General features: G+C 40.5%; 1 protein-coding gene across 1 annotated transcript; it reads right to left on the bottom strand.

Moving 5' to 3' along the window:
* Positions 1-16,095: 16,095 nt before the first annotated feature.
* LOC139460660 (NXPE family member 3-like) lies at positions 16,096-25,692 on the bottom strand. Its single transcript, XM_071242132.1, has 6 exons — positions 25,682-25,692; positions 23,730-23,866; positions 23,185-23,303; positions 20,406-21,077; positions 18,329-18,387; positions 16,096-17,027 (listed from the first exon to the last, which is right to left on the bottom strand). The coding sequence occupies exons 2-6, from the start codon at positions 23,778-23,780 to the stop codon at positions 16,255-16,257; spliced, it is 1,674 nt and encodes a 557-aa protein (XP_071098233.1). The 5' UTR covers positions 23,781-23,866; positions 25,682-25,692; the 3' UTR covers positions 16,096-16,254.
* Positions 25,693-25,968: the final 276 nt, after the last annotated feature.

Here is a 25,968-nt window from a genome sequence, read left to right as displayed (position 1 = left end):
ACCACTGTTGTTGACAACCTTCCAAGTGTAAACACCACTGGGTCGTGATCACGTGATAATTTGCATTCATAGCTGGAGGGTTCACCAACAACAATGGATGCTTCTAATTCTTTTCTGCGTTTAGCCTCTGTCTACAGCCTTTAAAAGAAGGAAGCGAGTTTTCCGATAGTGTTTTGGTGCAAAGACACTTTTACGGTGTCAAAGTAACCAGTTTTAGGCCTTTTGTACTTAAAAAAAACAAAACATATTTCAAGCCGTAAATTGTAACTCGAGGTGCCTCTTATCAGCATTCCGCTTCATTGACTGGAGTTGTGCACAACACAGATAGCTGTCAGGCACGTGACATCAGTTTCCTATGGAATCCCAGAAGGGACATCGCTTTGGTAAATTTTGTCACTTTGTGCCTAGTTAAAGAGGGCGACAACGCGACAAGACAATGCCATTATGTCCATTCAGGATGTCCATAGTTTTTGCTTGAGTCGTAATGAAACATTCTAGGTTGTTACCTTCACAGTTAAGCCGTACTTTGATCATACAATCATCGTAAAAGATATATGCACTGTGACGTCAAAACAGCGTAACGGTATAACTGTACTCTTGAAAATCACATGCGTGAAACTGGTTGAGTAAATTATACAACTCATCTTTGGACTTTTGTATTTTTTTCTGTCTATCTATCTATCTATCTATCTATCTATCCATATCTATCTATCTATCCATATATATCTATCTGTCTATCTATCCATATCTATCTATCTATCTATGTATATATATATATACATTTGGGTTTATTAGTTTGGGAAGAGACCACGTGATAGAAATTGAGTTTAGAGTGGATTCATACATAATCTACAATGTCAACCCTCCAAAATGGTGTAGTGCCTTGTCAAAGATTGGAATGGTTAGAATTTTAGAAATCTGTTAAAGCATTGCTGTGTGTTTTCTTTTTATCATAAAACAATTATTATGTGGAGGTTACCGTGTGTGCATCTGCATATATCTTGTTATTAACAAAGGTATAACCTTGCTAAATCGGGGGCGGTCGGGTAGCCTGGTGGTTAAAGCGTTCGCTCGTCAAGTCGAAGACCCGGGTTCGATTCCCGACATGGGTACAATGTGTGAAGCCCATTTCTGGTGTCCCCCGCCGTGATATTGCTGGAATATTGCTAAAAGCGTCGTAAAACCATACTCACTCACTCACTCACTTGCTAAATCAAACAAAGTATGACATTGCTAAAAACGCGCGCATGCGTAATGGTGGAAGTGGTCCCTTTATACCCAAGACCGTCAGTTTCGATTTAAACATATTAATCAACTCTCAATAATAAACCATTATCCTCGCAGTTACATGGACTGTACAACTTGAATTATGTGAATTTCATATTTCAGTTGTCATTAAAAAGGATGCATTTAAAAGGGGTATGCACGTAGAAGGATACACATTTTATAATGCTTTATCATTTTATTATCAAGCTGACGTCAGGTTGGTTGGTTGGTTCGTTGTTTAATGCAGCACTCAGCAATATTCCAGCTATATGACGGCGATCTGTAAATTATCGAGTCTCGACCAGACAATCCAGTGATTAATATCATGAGCATCGATCCACGGAATTGGGACCGATGACATGTATCAACCAAGTCAACGAGCCTGACCACCCGATCCCGTTAGTCGCCATTTACGACAAGCATAGTCGCCTTTTACGGCAAGCATGGGTTGCTGAAGACCTATTCTACCCCGGAATCTTCACGGGTCGCTGACGTCAAGAACATGGACTCCCATTATACATCGTCGAAACCAAACTATCATAATTAATAATAATTGTATTCTTTGAACGTTTCTCATACAAGCAGATACTTATCTAATGTTTCCGTTTCTTTATGCATGACTTTATCGCTTGAGAGATACATAGATAAATAATTATGAAAACAAACTTTTTTGTATAATTGACAGACACCGTATCTGGTATTAAAATTGTGTTATTTTGAATGTTTATTGGAGAGGAGCTTTTTATACGACAAAACTGTATATTTGTTATATAGGCAATGATGCCGGAGACAAAATACATATTTTAATTTAAACGGACCAGTTGGTCGTAAGACGCTCGTGATATTAAGCTGAACGTTTATTATAAATAAAAACATAATTGCCATTATTTTGGACAATAATCGAGTTGTCCCTTTCTTAACATACAAACACAAAGATACTTTTTTCAAGTCGCATTGATGGGGCGGTCGGGTAGCCTAGTGGTAAAAGCGTTCGCTCGTCACGCCTAAGGCCCGGGTTCGATTCTCAACCGTGTGAAGCCCATTTCTGGTGTCCCCCGCCGTGATATTGTTGGAATATTGCGAAAAGCGGCGTAAACCATACTCGCTCTACACGCATTGTGGTCAATATATAATAATGGTATTATTCATGTTGAAATGTTGAGTCCCATAAACCACCACCGGAAGCTCGGTTAGAGCATCTTTTGGGCAGGCTGAAACGATCTCTGTCACGCTGTGAGAAATGTTGAAAGGTACCCGATGAGGCGAACGTAAAATATTGCTTTCCCTTTTTGTTTAGCAACGTCTCTGTGTTCACTTTGTGCTGCCTACCTCTAAATAATTTTTATTTTAAAGGCTTTAATGGACATATATCATAATTATTACAGTCCATATGTGACAATTAAGTCTTTTTCCACTCATGTAGCACACAAAAATAAATCGTGCATTTTTTACATACTCTGTATTTGAGCTGATTCCACCTAAACGGTGATCGACCATATGGTCCCTTTACCGGTCGCCCTCCCCATTTTGATGAGTTAAGGAAAGTTATCAGCACAGAGGTTTGCGGTAGGAAATATTTAATGTGCCTGAATCGGGTGTGCAGAGCTTTCTGTTATCACCCGATTCCCGGATCGCCCCAATTGTGTTTCTAGGGGCAGGTCGTATCAATTCAGGCTCATAGCATAACGAGAGCACGGGTGGCCCAGTCGTCTAAGGCGCCGCAATTCGCTGTGCAGAGTTGCGTCCCTTGGGCACGCCAAAAACCTATGATTGTTGGTTCGAATCCCGGTCCGCCCCGATTATGTTTCTAGGTTTGTCAGCACCATACCCGTGCTCGTGGGTTTCACCGAAGTGGTAAACGTCCGAGACCTGCATCACTTATGGCTATCCTGCCACATTAAGCTGACACGCCTTGATATAACTAGAATACTGTTAAAAGCGGCGTTAAACCCAACTTGTTGCACTTACATGTATATAGCGACGCGCACGTACGCCATGCGTTATGATATCAATATATCAGTACGAGTACCGTAAGTCGTCTCTTTTGATATGAAATATATCAGCACGAATGCCGTACCTCGTGTCTATTGATATGACATATATCAGCACGAGTGCCGCACCTCGTGTCTATTGATATGACATATATCAGCACGAGTGCCGCACCTCGTGTCTATTGATATGACATATATCAGCACGAGTGCCGTACCTCGTGTCTATTGATATGAAATATATCAGCATGAGATCCTCTGTAATACAACACTCTACTACACAACAGAAGTCTCCGAGCGTTCCGGTGTATAGCGTCATGATCTGCAGCGAGTGTCTGCTGCAGATGTCGCACAGTGATGCAGTACCCGCCGTCACAGACGTTCATTCAGTCCACTGCCAGTATAACCCATAAACTCACCGCCACTTAACCATTCATATGTTGTTACTTCTTATGGCACCCTAACCTCATTGATCACAACCTAACATCGTTTGAATTGTAAACGGGCTTATGGTGTTATAATAGCTTTGATCAATACTCGCTTGAATTTCTGGTCTGCGTCCCTGCATCAGCTTCCTCTTGTGCCCTTTTTAGATTCCTGAATATAACTGCTTTGTGTCCTCTTGAATATATGGTACAAACATAACTCGATACGAGTTTCATCCTAGAACACTGTATTCCTTTCGCCATGGCCTAGTGGTAGAATGTCCGCCCGGAGAGCGGAAGGACCGGGGTTCGATCCCCGGCCGTGTCATACCAAAATACGTTAAAAGATAGTACTTGTTCTTACCCTGTCTGGCGGTCGGCATTAAGGGGCTAAAACAAGGACTGGCTGGTCGGCTCGGAGTCAGAATACTGTATCTGAGTGGGGTATTCATGCTGAACTGTGGCATGGTATCTCAGTCTGCTGGCACTATATATCGGCATCAGTCCGGACTAGTACAAGCAGCCACACACACGTGCATGCGCGTCGCTATATAAGTGTTATAATCTTGGACGCTACTTTTATCCCCATTTCACCTCACCTCAGTAATGAAACGCGTATATTCTGCACCCGACTGATCATAATACCTGTGTCTTAGTGGGGTATTCATGTTAAACTGCGGCATGGTATCTCAGTGAGCTAGCACTATAAATCGGTATCAGTCCGGACTAGTACAAGCAGCACACACCCACACACACACTTGCTATATAAGTCAGTGCCATAATCTTGGACATGCTGTCAGTCTCTTGATTAGACTCGAAAATTTACAGTTTTCCATGATATATCTGGGATGTACAGCGTGTTTTCTGATTAACACAACAGAAAAGAATCAGTATGTGTAAGAGTTATAGACATACCTTTTGAGGAGCATCGGTGTATATACCAAAAGGGTATTGGCACAAACGAAATTGTAGATGTCTTTCTTGGCCGACGACCCGTGAAGATTCCTGGTTAGAATTGTTCTTCAGCAACCCATTCTTATCGTGAGGGGAGACTAACGGGATCGGGTGGTCAGGCTCGCTTACTTGGTTGACGCATGACATCGTATGTCAACTGCGTGGATCGATGCTCATGGATTGTCCGGTCCAGACTCGATTATTTATAGCCCGCCGTCATACAGCTGGAATATTGCCTGGTACGGCGTTAAAAGCAACAAATGGCGTTAAAAGCACAAACGGCGTTAAAAAACAAACAAACAAAATATTGGCCGACGCATCACATCAAGGCTGACAAAAGTAACTGAAACGGATATAAAATGTTAACATAAACGCTCTCTCTGCAGAGGTGATGTCATGCCCGTGAAGAGATCATCTGTTTAATAAACAAACAGCGTGCGTGCTTATGTACTGCGCGAACAAGTTACACTAAACAAACATTGAAAGCTCTCAACATACCTTGGCTTATTCAACGACATTGCTTGAGGAGATGATATATAACTGAGAGGAGCTTATGCACACTCAATGACCCCAGCAACCCCGCTGTTAGGCTGACGTTACATGACATTGTTTCGCCGGTGGATCTTGCAACAAAATTCTACAAATAACGTCATTGAGTATTGTGACGTGATTGTAAACTTTGATGGGCAGGTCCCATTCCACAAGGCGATCGTATTTCAGCGCTACGACAGTTTCTGTTAAAGTATGTGAGTTACGATAACCTAAGCGCTACGATAACTTTGAAATCTAAAGGTAGGCTGTTGTATGGTATTAAATGAATAATTGTCAACGTTTGATGTGTTTGAATTATTATTCTGTTAAAGTCAATTGGATTACATTCAAACACAGTGTCGAACGATTAATCATTTTTATCATTATTAAATCTTCGGGACCGCCTCCGTGGTCTAATGGTAGAGCGTCCGCCCGGAGAGCGGAAGGTCCGGGGTTCGATCCCCAGCCGCGTCATACCAAAAGACGTTACTTGTTGTTACCCTGTCTGGCGCTCGGCATTAAGGGGCTAAAACAAGGACTGGTCGGCTCGGAGTCAGTGTACTGTGTCTGAGTTGGGTATTCATGTTAAACTGCGGAATGGTATCTCATTGTGCTAGCACTATAAATCGGAATCAGTCCGGACTAGTACAAGCAGCCACACACACATATACACGTGCATGCACGTCGCTATTTAAGTGCAATAATCTTGGACGCGACGTTAAACCGCATTTCACCTCACCTTATTAAATCTTCTCAGCATGCAAATATATATACAGTATATTTCTACTGTATTATGGGCCGGTGGCCTGAAGTACCGAATATATTTGTCTGTCTGTCTGGATTACGTTGTGGATCGTGTAGATGTCTGCCCTTTCACACACGACAGTGAAATTCTAAAAAAAAGTTATAAATAAAACACGAAACCTGCGCCCGTGTAGTACCAATTTTATGAAACTCGTGAATAGTTCTGGTATCTGACTCGCTTTCGCTCGTCAAATACCAGAACTATTCACTCGTTTCATAAAATTGGAATAACACGGGAGCTCGTTTATCATTCGATAGGTATACGACGGGTCCATGGTCCACTATTACTGTAAACACAAACTTTTATTAAACATGTGTGTGTGTTGAAACACGGGTTATTTTAAAGGGAAATATATACATTTAGTCTGTTCGGGTAAATATTTCTCACTTTTGTGTGTCCCGGTCAATATCAAATGCATATATCAAAGAAAACCTAGTCATTACAGGCATACACATGCATATTACAGTAAACTACGGTAGTAACGAACTCAAAGTTCGCAATAACCGTAGTTCGTTATAAGCATTTATACAGCAAATATACAACAAATGGCTTGGACTAAGAAATAAGCTCGTTATATCGGTCAGTTCGTTATAAGCGTGTTCGTGTTTGGTTTCATGAAACTCCAGATGTTGTTATCAACCATTACTGATGTCGTAAACAATATAGAAATATGAAACATTTTATAACCAATTTCGTTATTTCCAACGAAACAGATTCCATTTGGCGTAAACGTTAGCAATAGCTGTAACAATATATTAAGGAAAATCAGCGATGGCGCAGTTATTCGCAAACAGTTGTTGCTTCAGATCAATATAAACTGGGCGGCAAAAGAAAGTATAGGTCGAGTAAACAATGGTGGGGTAAGAAATTTCATTTTCAAAAGTTGTCTGAAATGTTACCAAAAAATTGTCAGACACACTTCAAGTTCATTGTCGACACAGTTGCCTTCAATAGCTTTGTACGACCTCCAGCTGCCTCAATGCATGCTGTGATACGCCGCCTCATCGATGACGTCAGTCTTCTGATGACGTAGACTGGAATCCGTTGCCACTCGTCTCTCAGGGCCTGCTGCAGTTCTTGTCTATTGACGGGAGGCTGATGGCGTGCTCTAATCTGTCTGTCAAGATGGTCCCACAGATGTTAAATAGGATTCATATCGGGTGAGGTCACAGGACAGGTCAGGGCAAAACTTCAACGTTCTGCTGGTTTAGAAAATTCTGAGTCAGTCTTGAAATATGGGGCCTGGCATTGTCGTGTTGAAACAATGTCCCCTGCTGTTGGTTTTGTAAGAACGGAAGCACACCTGGTTGCAACACTTGGTCTCTGTACTGCACAGCGTTCAGGTTTCCCTGTATAATCACCAAATCAGTCTTCTGATCTCCACAAATACCGCCCCGCACCATGACACCTCCCCCGCTGAATGGATGGACCTCTCGAATACACGCCGGAGCCAAACGTTCCCCACTGCGTTGATAAACTCGTTCTCTGCCGTCTTTTCGAAACAAATTAAACGGACTTTCTTCAGTAAACAGCACTCGACGCCAATTTCTCACTTGCCAGCGTCGAACCTGCCTCGCCCATCGCAATCTCAGACGTCGATGTTGAGCAGTACCATTCCTCGGAAAGGACGATACGCTCGGATTCCAGCAGCACGAAGTCGTCGTAGTACTGTACGTTGGCTAATGGGATGTCCCAACGCTGTTCTATATCCGATTCTTGAGTATCAGGCTCAAACTTTTTCCCCTGTTCTATATCCGATTCTTGGGTATCGGGCTTAGACTACTCCCCCTGTTCTATATCCGATTCTTGTGTATCAGGCTCAAACTACTCCCCCTGTTCTATATCCGATTCTTGTGTATCAGGCTCAAACTACTCCCCCTGTTCTATATCCGATTCTTGTGTATCAGGCTCAAACTACTCCCCATATTCGGTATCCGATTCTTTAATACCTCCCTCAAACTACTCCCCCTTTTCTACATCCAAATGTTTTACTTGCAGGCTAAGACTATTGCGCCTATACTATAACCCATTAGTTAGTATCAGGCTAAGATTCCCCCACCCCCTACATATATCCGATACTATACTGAGAGACTCAGACTACTTCCCTATCCTATATCCTATTCCTCCCAACCAGGCTCAGATAACTCCCGCTATTTTACTTCAATTTTGGGGTATCAGACTCAGACTACTCCCCTAACCATACATCCTATATTTAAGTATTAGGCTCATATTACTCTGCTTACTTCACCCTTTTATCCCTATATCACAAATATAAATAATAAAAATAACAAAATATTAGGTACACATTAATATTTAATGTCCGATCAACAACAAAAAAAATCCAACAAATTTATTGAAGTGACGGTACCATTATAAACATTTGGGATTCAGCATACATGTGCACAGCACGAAGCAAATAAATTGTTTTCTGTATGTTTGGATTTGTCAATTGTTTAGATGTGTATATAGCACAACATCAAGTACATGAAAATGTTTAAGGTCTTATTTTTTATGACAATTGGTGTGCTCAAAAGCAACGCAACAGCAACTATAACATCGGTTATTTCTGAGTTTTTCTGCACTTCACTTTCAACCACGTAGAGGTCCATGTCTTGATGGCCAGAGTAGTTTTTAAAATGGCTTTTGTACCTATCATCTTCTAGGAGATCTACAACGTGATGTCTTATTTTCCTGTGGTATCTTTTCACTTCTTTTGATACAGGCAGTTGCCATCACCTTTGACGATATCAACTTGTGTAGGTCCGCTAAGAGTCCTGGATTTCTTTGTGATGTCACAACTCTTGATGTTGGAAGGGCAAGTTTCTCTCTCTGGAATCATCTCCACTCTGTGTCGGTTTGCTGAAATTCTTGGTCTGAGGTATCTACAGAGCGACATCATCCCTGTCAACATTGGTTGGGTCGTCGTTCGAGGATGTTAGTGTGGTGCTGCTATCTGAAGTTGAGGATGGCTGGATATCATCTTGCATCCCTCTCTGTACAGCTTAAGGTTGCATCCGTTCATCTTAATATATTTTAGAACAGTGGACGTCTTGGGGATCTTCAGCTCATAGAGTCTTTTGCCAATGCTTCGGTTAATGATGAATGGCCCATTCCATGCATCAACATGTTGGCCTCCCTTCCGGTAAGCACGACGAGTGTTCCACACTAACACTTGAAGAATGTCTTGCGTTGTAGTCTCTTTTCTGGCGCTCTTGTGCAGGGTAACAACAAGTAACGTCTTATCTTTTAACGTCTTTTCTTTTAACGTTGCTGCTGGCTTTGGGAAAAACAACATTCTGCGGATAGTCTGGCTTCCAGTGATGCCCTATCAAAGTCTGCTGCAGGACTCTCCATCACCGTCTCTTCAACAGGTTCACTTCTAATGTCTACAGGAAGCATAACGTCCCTCCCATACATCAGAAAAAAACGCACTGAATCCCATCGACCGCTGTCGGCTGGTATTAAAGGCAAACAGAACTCCAGGTAGCGCTTGTGACCATTCGTCTTGACGCCATTCCACTGCCTTCAACAAAGATCGCTGAATTGTCTGATTGTTTCTCTCAACGAGTCCGTTGGCCTGAGGATGATAGGAACTGGTACTTCGTTGCACTGTCTGTGCAGTTCATTGAAACTTGGTTCACAAATTCACGACCTTGATCGTTGATCTGGATACTTGGTACTCCATGGCGGCAGATAGTTTCACACAGGATGGTTGCAACACTTTGCAGCAGTTTTGTCTTTCAGGGGCTTAGCTTCTATCCACTTGGTATAATAGTCGACTAAGACAACAATGAAGCGGAATCCTTCATCAGTAGTTGGCAGAGAGCAGAGATCTACGCGGACTTGTTTCCAAGGATTCGCTCGAACGGGGATTGAATTGAGTGCAGGTGATGATTTCTGAAATTTCGTACCGGATCTCTGGCATCTGTCACGTGTGGAATACATGTAACTTCACATCTTCCTTCAGACCGGGCCACCAAAATCTGAAACCAAAGGCAATACTTAGAGATCGTAATGCAGTGATTGTACACTGAAAACATGTCCAATAATCATGGAATAATTTCATTAATTATCATCTTATCAAGTAATGAATTATGGTATATGCAAAAAGACGTTAGGTAAAGGCTATGGAGTAAGGATTTATAAAAGACAGATTCATTTTGACATTTACTTATAATTTCAATAGTTTTCTACTCAAAGGCATACAATTCCATGTCTTGTCAGGTTTGCAGGACACACGTTCTTGTACATCTATCCTTGTCCTCAGAGTGAATACTGCTGAGGAACCAGATGCTCTAGAAAGATTGTTTTAGTTTTTGTCACTTTCACACAGACATCAGTTTGCTTTCATATTTAACAGATTTTGTCAAAATATGAGACAATGTTTTGTTGGGTTTTTTTGTTAACGAAAATATTTTATCTTTAACACCTTCATGTTAAAAAGTGTCCATATTGAACATTACATCAAAGTAAGGATTTAGAAATTCAATATAACTTATGGTCCGGACATAGTTTTCATTTGGTTGTGTACATGTACTTGTACATGTAGATTCTCATGCATCTATGCAAAAAACCTCTACAAAATCCGAACTAATCTATATGTGTTACTGTGAGGATAAGATAAGGATAGAATGAGACGTAGGCGCACGCTGATTCAATCAACATATTATTTTATTAAATACGTTTCAGTACATCTTCACACAAAAATGTTGTTTAATATAGTATGAGTGAGCGAGTTGGGTTTAACGCCGCTTTTAACAATATTCCAGTTATACCGCAACGTATCAGCTCAATGTGGGAGGAAAACCCGAAGTGATGCAGGTCTTAGACGTTTACCACTTCGGTGAAACCCATGAGCACGGGTATGGTGCTGACAAACCCTAGAAACATAATCGGGGCGAACAGGGATTCGAACCCACAATCATAGGTTTCTGGCGTGCCCAAGGGACGCAACTCTGCACAGCGAATCTCGGCGCCTTAGACGACTGGGCCACCCGTGCCCCCGTTTGTGCTTTGAAATGAAATCAGTGCTGTAGGATGTGGCGTGTGTTTCTACAAGGCAAACTAACAGACAGACAATTTTTTAATTTAAGACTATGAGCCAGAATTACTTTTGAGAAATAGACCTTGCAACAATGTAATTTGTTTGTCAGCTCTCAAGGATAAACATAATTCTCTTTTTCAAGCACTTTCATGGACGATATATGTTTCTCGATAAAGTTGGACCTTGGCATCATTTGTTTCAGTGTATAGGATAAAAGGATGACAAGGTCCAAGCCCTCTGTTTTTGGCATTCATCGATATTCTCTCCACTTCGTTAGTTGTGTTGTATCCACTTGTTTCTGGCGCACCCAAGGGACGCAACCCTGCACAGCGAATTGCGGCGCCTTAGACGACTGGGCCACCTGTGCCCCCTAATAATAGTATGAAGTACAGGAAGTTAACTGGTATCAAACAACTAGTAATGGACTAGAAATGACCTCATGCTACCAACGGCTATGCAGAATGTCTAACGGCCTCACCAGTAGGCCTTGAATTGCAAGGTATATGAAGGTTACATCACATATGTCACAACATGTATTTCATATTGGACAAAGCTTAATGAATGATAACAGACTTCCAAAGCAAACTTATATAATCTTATATCGACTTGATAGTGTATCTAGCATCACTCACAAAAAGGATATGATAATAATAATAATAATAATAAAAATAATAAAAATAATAAAAATAATAATAATAATAATTGATTTGTAAAGCGCCTAATATCCATCGACAGTTGCTCACTAGCGCTGTGACAAAGTTAAAAAGTAATATCTATGTACATATGCCAACAATCAGGAGATCTATTGAAAAGCTGAAGTGAAGAAGTGGGTTTTGAGGAGAGACTTAAACGTTTCCTTAGAAGCAGAGTTTCTCAGATTCAAAGGCAAAGAGTTCCATAACTGGGGACTGCAAAAGGAGATCTAGAAGGCACGGTCAGACATAGCAGAAGTAGACAGAGGCTGATACAGTAGAGTTCCACCAGAGGATCGGAGAGCACGCTCTGGAGAGTACAGGGATATAAAATCTTTTAGATAGTCTGGATAGTCGCTATTTTATTTGAATATAAATTCGGTTACACATGAGTAATGCAAGATGTTGGGGATAAAGGCGTATTCTTATCGGACTTTAAACAACGCATAATGGATGTCGATATGCAATAGTGGGAAACATCTGTTACCTGTAACCCGAAGCTACAATCTTACTCCACATACAAGTATCCTTTGAATACCGAGGCTTACTTAACTACAATTGATTAGAAAATATATAAACAGGCATTGACGCGATTTCGATGAATTTGATAGAATAAGGAAGGAGAGCTGGTATTGATCAATAATGTGGACTGTGCATTTGGTTATGATTACGTTGAAAATGAGTTTCATTTTCTGCTTGTAAACGATACATACATCCTCGGCTTTATAGTAACACATTATTACAATTATCTGTAAGCTTAATGAATTCCAGGGGCGGTCGGGTAGCCTAGTGGTTAAAGCGTTCGCTCGTCACGCGGAAGATCCAGGTTCGATTCCCGACATGGGTACAATGTGTGAAGCCCATTTCAGGTGTCCCCCTCCGTGATATCGCTGGAATATTGCTAACAGCGGCGTAGAGCCATACTCACTCACTTAATGAATTCTAAATGCACCCAGACGATACTCAATTGAGCTAAATTTGTATTCCATGCGTTTAAGTCATATTCGTCACTGGTGTGTTGTAGACACCATGTGTATACGTGTATATGATGGAGTGTCATGTTCTTTAGACCTGTGGCCTTTCATTCGTGACCTACTCGTGATATTTTCCGGGACAAGCCGAATAGCGACTCGTGGCCCTCTCACGGCCATTTTGCGACCGGGTTCAGTTAGCGCAAACGGGCATATCTAAAACAATTGTCAACTCGTTGCGTAATGTTCACATATATTTCCCAATATATTATACATATTTCAGTTGCATTTAAAGTACATCTGGACATGCGTAATTATACAGTATGATTGTACACACTAACTGTGTCTTGGATATATTTTTAGATGCAAGATATATGTAAAATCAAAAACTATTTCTGAGGGATTCTTTGACGAACAACTTGAAATTACACGCTGATTCCTGATTGGTTTGTCGTATTTTCGCACATAACATTCATCGATAGGGGGACGAGTCTTCTCGCAGGTTACGGAAAGGGGCGAGTGATGACGAATGGTGGCCTTTGACTTCATTAACTATCAGTATATGAAAGGTATCTTTGACGGTAAAACTGCTCCCTTTGGGGCGACATGTTTTAGGAATAACAAAATAAAAACACACTCTTTCTTTGTAGCCATAGCAAAGCAAATAAGCTTTGCAAGATTCCAAAAGTTTTTCACGGGCAATACACATACTACCTTGATTATTTGTAACTCCGACGAATAGTTTATCTTTTATCAAAACGACTGCAGTAGACGTTTAAGTGATAACGCAGCTTTGCATAATGTGGTCGTAGGTAGGTGTAATTATACACCCCTCACGCCAAGTTGGATTCAAGTATCGGATACTCCATTGAGACATCTTGGCTGTCATTATGACGTCGTATAATTCCTACGTAATAACGTCATCCAATGTATTTGTAGAATGTCACGTCACAGCGCGCTCGACTTCAAGATCTGTTCGACTTGGCGCAAAGTCTTCAAGTAAGAATGAAGTTTTTGGCTTTATTTAGCCACAATGTTTGTTTTAATTTGTAGTCACATGAAAAACAATATCCCGACGTTGACTTGATACGGATTATCTACTTTGCTTCAGTGTATTATTGTTTCAAATCTCCAACCGAGGATGGCGATATAAAAGTTCGTTCGTGTTTATATCAAACTCCGCTACGATAAAGTTGCGGAGAAAATAGTTAATCGTAGATTTTAACCTCTTTTTAGCCAATCAGAATCGAGTATCCACTAAAATAATGATAGAATACATAATAAAGACATAAAGATCTCTTTGATTATCTCCTATGTGATTTGTTATAAAGACGTTATAAAGAATCAATTAATCTCTCATGTATGTAAGCGTAAATTTCTTTGAAGAACCTTACGCTGTAAAGGATTTATTTTTTCTTAAAATGTTTTATTATTTTGGAATTGAAACCCATCATTTTACATCTGAGATATCTGAGCTGTTTTTAACTTACAGGTTTTATCAAATATTCCCGAGTCATTCAATTTATCCTATGCACAGAACAGTGTCAGCTTTTTATCACCGTTATCACTACAACGCAGATTCTATTGGGCCTATAAACAGAATCATCCATTAACGTAATTTTTAATCATGTTACCTTTCCAATATCTTGCGCAGAGTTTTGTCTCTCCCAATGTGTCCGCCAGTAGCCCTGGCTTCTGTGGAGGTGTCACACCCTTCATGACACATCTTCACGATCCGATCTGAAGTCGCGAACTGAAAGTAGAAGACATTGTTATTAACTCTACTCTATTCTATTCTCATGATATATTTTACAGAGCCACTCATTTGTTTGGGAAAGACAGTCAAAACACATAGTACTGCACAGCAAATAAAAACATAAATTGTTGAAAATACTGATTTGTAAAGATGTGATTTCTGAATCGAGTTTCGTAAAATCAGTATGACACACAAGAGAGCGTAATAATTTCTTAATTATCCATCATTTAAAAGCTATATTGTGGGAATTAATTACATATAGAGAGCCACTGTCATTCAACAAATGGGTACTGGCGTCAACAGTGGCAGGATCTGACGTCATAATGTACTGTGACGTCAGCTCCATAACACGCCATAATACGGTCTACAATACTTTACATATGTCAATGGTAGAAACGTTTGAAAGAACAATTTGTTTTTAAAATCGGAGCAGATGAAGCGAATCCGACGAAGAAGTTATTAATGCCTAGGCTCAACTATCTCTGGGGACACGGGTGGCCCAGTCGTCTAAGGCGCCGCGATTCGCTGTGCAGAGTTGCGTCCCTTTGGGCACGCCAGAAACCTATGATTGTGGGTTCGAATCCCTGTTCGCACCGATTACGTTTTTAGGTTTGTCAGCACCATACCCGTGCTCATGGGTTTCACCGAAGTGGTAAACGTCCGAGACCTGCATCACTTCGGGCTTTCCTCTCACATTAAGCTGACACGCCGTGATATAACTGGAATACTGTTAAAAGCGGCGTTAAACCCAACTCACTCACTCACTCAAATGACTCTAGAATCGTCTGAGCCTGAGGAGTCATTTGAGCCTCCTACACCGGCCCTGCGCGACATGAGACACTGCTCTTTTTTATAACATGGTGGTTGGTGTATGTTTTGCTTTATTGTACGTGCTCTGAATAATTGTGAACAAGTGTTTGTGCCAGTACCAGTGAGTGAGTATGGTTTTTCGCCGCTTTTAGCAATATTCCAGCAATATCACGGCTGGGGACACCACAAATGGGTTTCGTACATTGTACCCATGTCGGGAATCGAACCCGGGTCTTCGGCGTGATGTGCGAACGCTTTAACCACTAGGCTACCCGACCGCCCCAGTACCAGTTAGTGACACAAACATCTGATAATATTCCAATATCGAACTACAGTAAACTACGGTTATAACGAACTCAAAGGGACCACTATTTTTGGTTCGTTATAACCGTAGTTCGTTTTAAGCATATATACAGCATAACTACAGCAAATAGTCGGGACTAAAAAGCAAGTTCGTTATATCCGTCAGTTCGTTATAAGCGTGTTCGTTATAACCGTAGTTTACTGTATATACTTCTAATCGGCAACCGTTGTTGTGGCCTGGCAATAGATCGATGTATTAACGCCCACGGTTTGTGTAAAAATGCTTGTTTATATTGAGGTACATGTACCTAACAAAAATGGATATCTGGTTTAATGTTTATTTTGACCAATTAGAACAAAACATTCTTCAGTACCATGGTAGAAAAACACTTACAACATATTATAGTCAGGTATGACAGTTTATCACAGCTTAACAATTCCGTTGACGACCAGGGATTTCACGCCAGCCACAGAAAAAATACCACAACAGTTTGAAGGTTTAGAAGACGTGAATATAATCTTGAAAATATTAACTACATTCGTCTGTCTATCAAGGGTGAGTTTGTATGGTTTTACGCTTTTAGTAATATTCCAGTAATATCTTGGCGGGGGACACCACAAATGGGCTTCACACATTGCACCCATGTGGGGAATCGAACCAGCGTGACGAGCGAACGATTAACCACTAGGCTACCCAACCACCCATTGTCTATAAAGAACACGCATAGCCCAGAAAGCTGTCCACGAGGAGCTTAACCAACCATGCTGGTGGATGTAGCACCAGAATGTCAGAGGCCAAGATGAGGTCCCACTCATTTATCAAAATCACTCTGGAGAACATATCACTGAACTCTTCCCTTATTATAGCATCATACACCAGACCAAACCCAGCGTCGATCTCGTCTTTGGGGAAGCGGAAGTAGTGAGTTCCCTTGATTCCCACTACAGCTCTTGGAGACCGCCGCATCAGCCTCCTAGTGGCTTGAGCAGCGCGCCGAATACTCTCCCTGAACACGCTCGGATGGTGAAACCGGAAGTGCACAAATATATGTATGATAACTAGATCATTTGAGCCACTGGGTATATCATCGATGTTCACATACAAGGGTCTTGCGGATGCTCGGTTGCCATTGAAATATAAGGGCAGTTCGTGGGGAGCCCAGCTCATGGTGAACTTCATGTCCCTGTTCTGACTCTCGGTGTATCGATGCCATGTTCTGAATGTCCATTTCTCCGTGACCATTGTCATGTTCAGTCTCTCGTAGAGATTGGAGAAGAACTGACGGGCGGTGGAATCCCCGAGGATGTGAAGACGTCGGTTGGAAAGACACTTCCTTAATGAGTGTTCATCAATCTTCAACGAGCAGGCCATGCTGAACCATACACTCCTGTAGAAGAAGCCGGAAGTGTAGGGCTGCGTCCACGTCTCCGAGATGTCCGCTGAAGTACACGGTGTCTCTGCTGCATTCGCCATTGTGGTTCCTGTCAAGCAAGAGAGGAGTGTGAATCTAATGTATGTATGTATGTATGTATGTATATATGTATGTGTGTGTTAAGTGTGTGTGTGTGTGTGTGTGTGTGTGTGTGTGTGTGTGTGTGTGTGTGTGTGTGTGTGTGTGTGTGTGTGTGTGTGTGTGTGCAATGTTTTTGTATATGTATGTGTTTATGAATGTACACAGCAATACATCACGCGATGAATGAATGAATGAATGAATAAATAAATTTACAGTCCATTTAAACACCAGTGAGCTTTTAATGTTATCACAGTGAGAGGTAAGTTCTGCGCTTGAAAAAACAAAGCAGTCCCCCCAAAATACAACAAAACAACAAACAAACAAACAAAAAACAAAATAAAGAAAAACTAAAAAAAACAAACAAACATACAAAGAAAACAATATATGATAACACATTGCACATTGTTACATTGAGCTGATATATATTTCACCTGTGCTAATGGCCAGGTCCAAAAGTACCAAATGTTTAAGTGAGCGAGTATTAAGGTTTTACACTGGTTTTTTGCAATATTCAAGCAAATCAAGTCACGCTATTGTTGTTGCAGTTGCTTCCTAAACATGAATTCAATGACCATTCTGAAAAAATAATTAAACAAATATATCTGAAGCAACTATGGGTCATGACGGAAAATTATAGAGAAAGTATATGGAAACAATAACATGGTTCAGTGAGAAATCACTCAAATCTATTGATTCCGGAAGTGTGTTTGTTTGTTTGTTGTTTAGATATATGACGGCGGTCTGTAAATATTCGAGTCTGGAACAAACAATACAGTGACTGACATCATGAGCATCGATCTAGCCAATGGGATCAACGACATGCATCAATCGAGTCAGTGAGCGATTTGGGCTGATTATCCTTATCAAATGTTTGGTAGTATATAACAAGGCTGTACATGTATTCAACAGGAGTGCTTCCTTTAAAAATATCCACGCCACTGCTGTCACAAAGCTGACGTTTCTCTGCACCCTTGCACTTCGGGGATATTGATAATACTGAACGTTTCTCCCATTCTTTAACACAGATAGCCGCTGCACAGCTGAAGTCGCGTTGTGAAACGAGATTACCACTGGAATGAAAACGACAAAACTAATCAGAAATATCAAACAGAGTCGCTTTTTACAGCAAGCGTGGGTTGCTGAAGACCTATTCTACCCCGGATCTTCACGGATCGATTCCGGAAGTAGAATCAACGGCTGCCGGAATCTAAAGATTCTCATGATTTCTCCATTGTATACATTTCAGGTAACAGGTAATGAATGTCTTACCCGGACGTCCTAAAATTATTACAGATATTGTATCTCGAATTCTCCGCGCCCTCTTGGCCCTGAAATTATAAAAAGATATATCCAGAACAAAGTCATGAACTTCAGTGAGTGAGTCAGTGAGTATTGTTTTACGCCGCTTTTAGCAATATTCCAGCAATATCATGGCGGGAGACACCAGAAATGGGCTTCACACATTCTGTCGGGAATCGAACCCGGGTCTTCAGCTTGACGAGCGAACGCTTTAACCACTAGGCTACCCGACCGCCCCTGAATTGCAGTGAGCGAGTTAGGTTTAACAGTATTCCAGTTATATCACGATGTCAGCTTCATGTGGGAGGAAAGCCTATTGCTCCTATATAACTTTATGGGGCTGAAATCTGGGGGGCAAAATATTATGAATGTATAGAAAAAGTACATATGTCCTATTTTAAAAACTATCTTTGTATCGGTAAATATGCCTCTAATAAAGCTATTCTTGGTGAAACTGGGCGATTAAATATGTTCGTGTTTAGCAAAATAAGGGTGCTTAAATACTGGTTGAGATTGCTACGTATGAATCAATGTCGATATCCAAAACAATGTTATAATCTACTTAAACATTTAGATGATAATGATAAACACACCTGGGTGTCTGATGTAAGATATATTTTGTTTTCTTCAGGCTTTTCATTTGTATGGATCTCTCAACATATTACTAAAAATAAAACAAAGGCTGAGTGATATGTATTCTCAAGAGTGGCATGACTCTATTTCTTCATCAAAATATCTGTCACATTATGCAAATTTGAAATCACTTTTACAGCCAGAATTTTACATCAGTAATCTCACGAATAAATCACTCAGGAGAGCATATTGTAAATTCAGAATATCGCTACACGGATTTAAGATTAACATGCTACGAAAGTCAAAACATACAAATGAAGACTTGAGTCTATATCTATGTACCCACTGTAAAGGGAGGCAATTAGAGGATGAATTTCATGTTTTGTTTATACGTTCAAAATATTCTTCTGCCAGAAACCACTATTTGCCTTGGTTAGCCAATGTCCATCATGATAATCACAGTGTATGTAATCTACTCAACTCCAAAAATATCAACATTGTAAAGGCTTTGGCCTTATACTTAAATTATGTATTTAATATGAAATAAGACTACTTGTATTTATTTTCCTGTCATCACGTGATGCAGCAATTATTGTAATTGTAATTGTACTCTAGGCCACATGGCCCAAAATACTGAATAAAGAATCTTGAATCTTGAAAGCCCGAAGTGACGGAAGTCTTAGACGTTTACTGGTTTGCTGAAACCCAAAAGCACTGGTATGGTACTGGCAAGCCTAGCAACAAAATCAGGTCGAACCGGGATTCCAACACAGGATATGTTTTTGGAGTGCCCAAGGGGACGCAACTCTGTACAACTGGGCTACCCGTGCCTCACACATGCATATAAGCTGAAGACCTATTCCACCCCGGATCGTGACGGGTCGCAGCAAGATGTGTTTAAGGGATGGCCACGATAACTGCTGATATGTCGCACAGCAAGGTGCATAGAAGATACTACGTATGATCACGATAGTTAATTATGATATCAGTCCATTGTCCTTCTTAACAGCAAGATGCACCTAGACTAGGGATGGCCACGATAACTGATTGGTGCGAGTTCAAGTGAGCTCCGATAAAGCTGTAACTGGCGGTTTTGACACAATCGGCAGGTCCAGGGCCCCGTTCCACAAAGCACTAAGACGATCGTAACTCCCATACTTTAACATAGACTTACGTCAGTCTAAGCGCAAAAATGATTTTTTAGGAACGGGCCCCAGGTCCAGATTCAATGTGTCAATACCCTTGAGGTTCTGGCGTGCTGGTTCTAAACCCATCAGCGGATCAGGACAGTATTCCAAAAATATCAAAAATAACACATTTCCCATACACACAGAAATCCATTCATCTTTTAGAAAATACTGACGCTTAATATTGTCTGTGGCGTAATCCTGTACACTCAATGACACTGTGTCATATACAAACCACATATCAACCAGACAACAGCGATGTATACCACATCACAGAAACAACTTACATCAAATAGAAATCCTTTATTTTCTTATTCGTCCATAGGATGTCGTTGTTTGGTTGGCTGGTGAATTGTACCCAATCGTGGCAAACTAAAGGATTTTTCGGCTTGACGCAGTACCAAGCAAGTCCGTAGTTCTCCGACGTCATATTACAGAAAGGTATCCCCCTAAAGGGCTCCACAGAAGGATACCCAAACGTCTCGCTTCTTGCGTTGTCATTCTGGAAGACACACATAATGGTTTTTCCGGGACTAAATGGACCCATGTGCTTCAGATACGTCGACAGAGCTTCACGAGGGTAGAGTATCCGCACAGATATATACACACTTCCGGTCCACAAGGCGCGGAGGATGCCGGTATAGCTTCCGTTGTGGTGGTCGACCACGTGACCAACTGAACCTGCTCCATAGCTATAGTTCTGCATCATTATTGCCAGCATGTCACCTCCACGGTACATTGGCCTGTTGTAACCGTCATACAGGCGGACTGTGACGGTAAACACATCTCCCAGCTGGATAGAGCCGTTCTTATCCAGATATATCCTTGAGGCGGACCATGAAGGCAGAAGTCCGAGGTCGTAGGTTACATTATCGTGGAGAAGTTCCTCCACGAACGCCACACTCCCTTGACTCGTCATGTGGTGCCTACACGACTTACAGCCTCCACTTGTTTGTGTCCTGGAGAAGCCCGAAAAGAGCACATATACAGTGAATGTGTCATACTTACTTTCTTAATTAAATGGGAATTTAACGTGCACTTTCTGACATATGCGTATTTTGCGCAAGGGCCCGCCAGGCCATTTAGTGTTATGTCCGGAAAGGTGAGGCAACCTAGGGGGGCTTTAAGGGTTGCTTATTCAATTTGGAATAAATTTATATAATTTTTGGAATTTCGAAATATGCCATGCAAAATGTGTCATAATTTCAACGACATTGATATGATTTCTGTACAGACACTCATTTAGCATATGCTGACATAATCTTCTCAATTAAGAACCGTAACAATTATATTTAATGTACTCAAATGTAAACTTTAAGGAATCCGTTTAGTTTAACTCCACTGTGCCTGATTATCTTTATATTGGTGCTGGAATTAAACAAGGGGAGGGGATGTCGCCTATACTCTTTTCTCAGAAGACCTTGAGCTCAAACGTCAAGAATATATAGATGCAGGATTGTTGATTGATTTTGTTAACCTATTTATGATATTATTTGCTGATGATATGGTTATCTTAAACACCAAATGGGCTCCACATGTTAATAAATAGCTTGCAAAATTACTGTAAAGATTTGGGTTTACACATAAGCGTCCATAAAATGAAGGTAATGGTATTTAGTAAAAGAGGGAATTGACATAAAAATGAAAAATGTTTTTAAAATGATGAACAGCTTGAAGTTGTGAAACAGTTTTGCTACATCGCAAACGTCTTTACAAGTACTGGATCATTTTCTTTGTGTTACAAAACATTAGCTGGGAAAGGTATAAAAGCTATGAATGCATTGTTATCAAATATTAGAAATTGTAATTTTACACCTAAAACACTATTCCAATCATTTTATTCTTTCGTTACATCTACAATGTGCTATGGTTGTGGGGTATGGGGTACGGTAAACGCACCTGCTATTGAACGGGTGAATCTTAAATTCTGTAAGATAGTATCAAATGTACCTGTATATACATATAATATTGCAGTATATGGATAATTAGGTCGGTGTCCTATTTACATCAATAGCTTTTGTAGAATTTTGAAGTACTTGTTGAAATTAAATAATACTTGTAATTGTATATCACAGGCTGCATATAATATTAGTTTGCAGCATTGTGATAAAGGCGAGAAAAATGGGGCATGGTATGTAAAAGATATGTTGTGTACAAATGGTTTAACTTTTGCATATGTTTGGTTAAATCCTTTGCCAGTAAATCCTATGATATTTTTCTCTTTGTTTAAACAAAGACTTATTGATAATTATATACAAAAATGGAACTCAGATCTCAATAATAGTAGAAAGTTGATATTGTACAGAAATCTAAAAGTAACTTTTTGTTATGAACTATGCATCAATATTTTACAACGGGGTCTAAGGAAATATGTAACAATGATTAGAATATCAAGTCACAAGTTAAAAATAGAAGTTGGACGATACCACGACATTATCAAATCTCTTAGATACTGTGATTATTGTCAAGCTAAGTGTTAACGAACTTGAAGATGAATAAAATTTTCTATTACTATGTCCCAAATATAAAGATAACAAAGTAAAAATATATACATAAATACTATTGGGAAAGGCCATCTGAATTGAAACTAGTTAGCCTGCCACAAACAAGTTGCAAAACACAACTGTTATACATTTCTAAATATATTAAATCCTGTTTTCAGTAAATATGAAATCGTGTTCAACCTCCTTTGACAATATGTATTTTTAATTTGTTGTATCTGCTAGGCAAGGGTCAGAAGCCCAAGTCTTTTCCATGAATACATATCTATATCTGTTCCGTTTCTGTTAGGGTAAACCAAGCAATGTTTTTTTGCGTTTAAATTTTCTGATTGGCTGACAATAGAATGGGCGGGGATTGTGTTGTATTATTGCGCAGAACGATGTGACTTATTTGTGCTGTTGTTTGTAGTTTTTTGTTTGTTATTGACGAAATATGCAGCCTGCCAAGTTACTATTCTTGACCTATGTATTTTGAAGAATTCTCTTCTCTGTAACTGCACATTAGATGCAATATGCTGGGTTGAGGTTGTTGTATATTGATGCTGTAAACGTAAACAAATCTCACCTTAAAAATCTCTCTCCCGAGTAATGCGTCCAGCCAGTGAATATAACACTGGTCGTTATGAAGATTAACACTAGTCCAAGCATACGAAACAGCTTATATTTCATACAGGACATCCAGATCTGCTGACAAAATAAATCAAATGGCAGAATTGGAAATGCATGTAAATAATCTGGAATCTGGACCAGATAATCCACTGATTAACATCATGTGCATCGATCTAGGCATTTGGGATACGATGATATGCATCAACCAAGTCAGCGAGCCTGACCACCCGATCTCTTTGTCGTCTCTTACAACAAGCATTGTCGCTTCTTACGACAAGCATGGGTTGCTTAAGACCTAATCTCTACCCGGATCTTCACGGGTCTCCAGCTCGGATATACCTGTCTGGTTCTTTGGGGATGTTGTCGTAATAATAACTAATATCCCTATTTATAGCTAAAATGGATAGAATTATCATTAAACTACCCGCATGTTATCAGAAATGAGCGCTAGCGCTAGCGAGAACTGAGGTCTGATTTTAATGAGATTGGAGGAGTGCTTACTTTTAAAAGGATCCATGCAAGTGCTGTCACAAAGCTAACATTTCTTCGCATCCTTTCTGACGTTTCTCCTATACTTTAACACATACTTCACAATAGCCGTTGCACAGTTGAAGTCGCTTTGTGAAACAAAATCACCACTGGAATGAAAACGAGAAAACTAATCATAAGAAATTTCTACTTGAAGCAGCGGCCATTGTACGATTCCGACTATATCATAAGAAAATGTTTATGATATCAGGCGTTCGTCAAAAAAAGGTGAAAAATAGCCTGGTCCACTGGTGACACTCGACACAAACACATGCAAAGGCAAGTCAATAGAAAAGTATGCATAACTTGGTGATAATCAGTGCATACCCTGAGCCAAGAGTTCTGAGTGGTCTGCGCTCTGAATTAAGGAAACACCGATACTGGTTTTTAAACAATGTGTGATGCTATATATGTGGTCTAGTGGTAGAGCGTCCGCCCGGAGAGCGGAAGGTCCGGGGTTCGATCACCGACCGCGTCATACCAAAAGACGTTAAAAGATGGTACTTGTTGTTACCCTGTCTGGCGCTCGGCATTAAGGGGCTAAAACAAGGACTGGTCGGCTCGGAGTCAGAATACTGTGTCTGAGTGGGCTATTCATGTTAAATTGTGGCATGGTATCTCAGTGAGCTATCACTACAAATCGGCATCAGTCCGGACTAGTACAAGCAGCCACACACACACACACGTACATGCACGTAGTTATATAAGTGCAATAATCTTGGACGCGACGTTAAACCCCATTTCACCTCACCTCACCTATATATGATCGAACATTGTTTTTTACATCAATCTACTGTGCTCGCATATATGACAGGCAACGAAAGCGTGTAGCACAGCTACGTCGTAAGCCAATTCGATTTTGGTTGTTTGTTTGTTTGTTGTTTAACGCCGCACTCAGGAATATTCCAGCTTCATGACGACGGTCTGTAAATAATCGAGTCTGGGCGAGACAATGAGGTGATTGGCACCATGAGCACGCAATCCATCGATCCACGCAATTGGGATCGATGACATTAATCAACCAAGTCAGTGAGTCTGACCACCCGATCCCGTTAGTCGCCGCTTACGACAAGCATAGTCGCCTTTTACAGAAGCATGCTAAAGACATATTATACCCCGGATTATCACGGGTCGTAAGCCAATATGCTCTGAGAATATGGAATATTGGTGAGTGCAAAAACAAACAAACAAACAAACACATCTTAAAGATGAACATCATTGGATTAACAACAGAACATTTATGGTGAGGTGAGGTGAGGTGAAATTGGGTTTAACGTCGCGTCCAAGATTATTGCACTTATATAGCGACGTGCATGCACGTGTGTGTGTGAGGCTGCTTGTACTAGTCCGGACTGATGCCGATTTATACTGCTAGCTCACTGAGATACCATGCCGCAGTTTAACATGAATACCCCACTCAGACACAGTATACTGACTCCGAGCCGACCAGTCCTTGTTTTAGCCCCTTAATGTCGAGCGCCAGACAGGGTAAAAACAAGTACCATCTTTTAACGTCTTTTGGTATGACGCGGCCGGGGAAGAACATTTATGATGTAGCAGTGAGATGAAAATAAAAAATACATCCGTTTTTCGTTATCAGGGTTCTAATGAATTAAATATTAATAGACTATATATAGGGCATATTTCCACACCACACAAGGGCAAGCTTAAAGCCCTATTATTGCTCAGGTCACTGGATCAATGTACACGCAAGAATCATTCTCATGGTTCTAACCACTTTCTGTAAATGAATGTTTAGTAAAAAAGTCATCCAATACACGTTCTCTTTATCGGCAAGAATGATCGGCGAAGTTTAAATAATCGAATTCTCGAGAAGAAATAACATAATAAAGTTTACATATTACACACACATACATATATATATAATTGTTACTATTTAAGCAGTGTGATATAACGTGTCTTACCAGTGTAGATCAGGTTTCATCTACGAACAGCGATCATGCTTCAAACATCTGTGCGCGATTCTGGAGTAGGTCATTGATTTTCAGTATTGATCTTTGCACGGAGTTGTTGCAACATTGTATCGGCCACAAAAGAGCCTTCATTACACGTACAGTAAACTACGTTTATAACGAACTCGAAGGGGCCGTTAATTTTAGTTCGTAATAACCGTAGTTCGTTATAGGCGTATATACAGCATTTATACAAGGAATGGTCGGGACTACAAAATAAGGTCGTTATATCGGTCGGT

The sequence above is a fragment of the Haliotis cracherodii genome, unplaced genomic scaffold (assembly GCF_022045235.1).
Source record: "Haliotis cracherodii isolate W230 unplaced genomic scaffold, xgHalCrac1.p SCAF_14, whole genome shotgun sequence".
Taxonomy (NCBI): Eukaryota; Metazoa; Mollusca; class Gastropoda; order Lepetellida; family Haliotidae; genus Haliotis; species Haliotis cracherodii.
The sequence above is the reverse complement of the archived record's forward strand: the minus strand, read 5'-3'. Positions and strand labels throughout refer to the sequence as shown.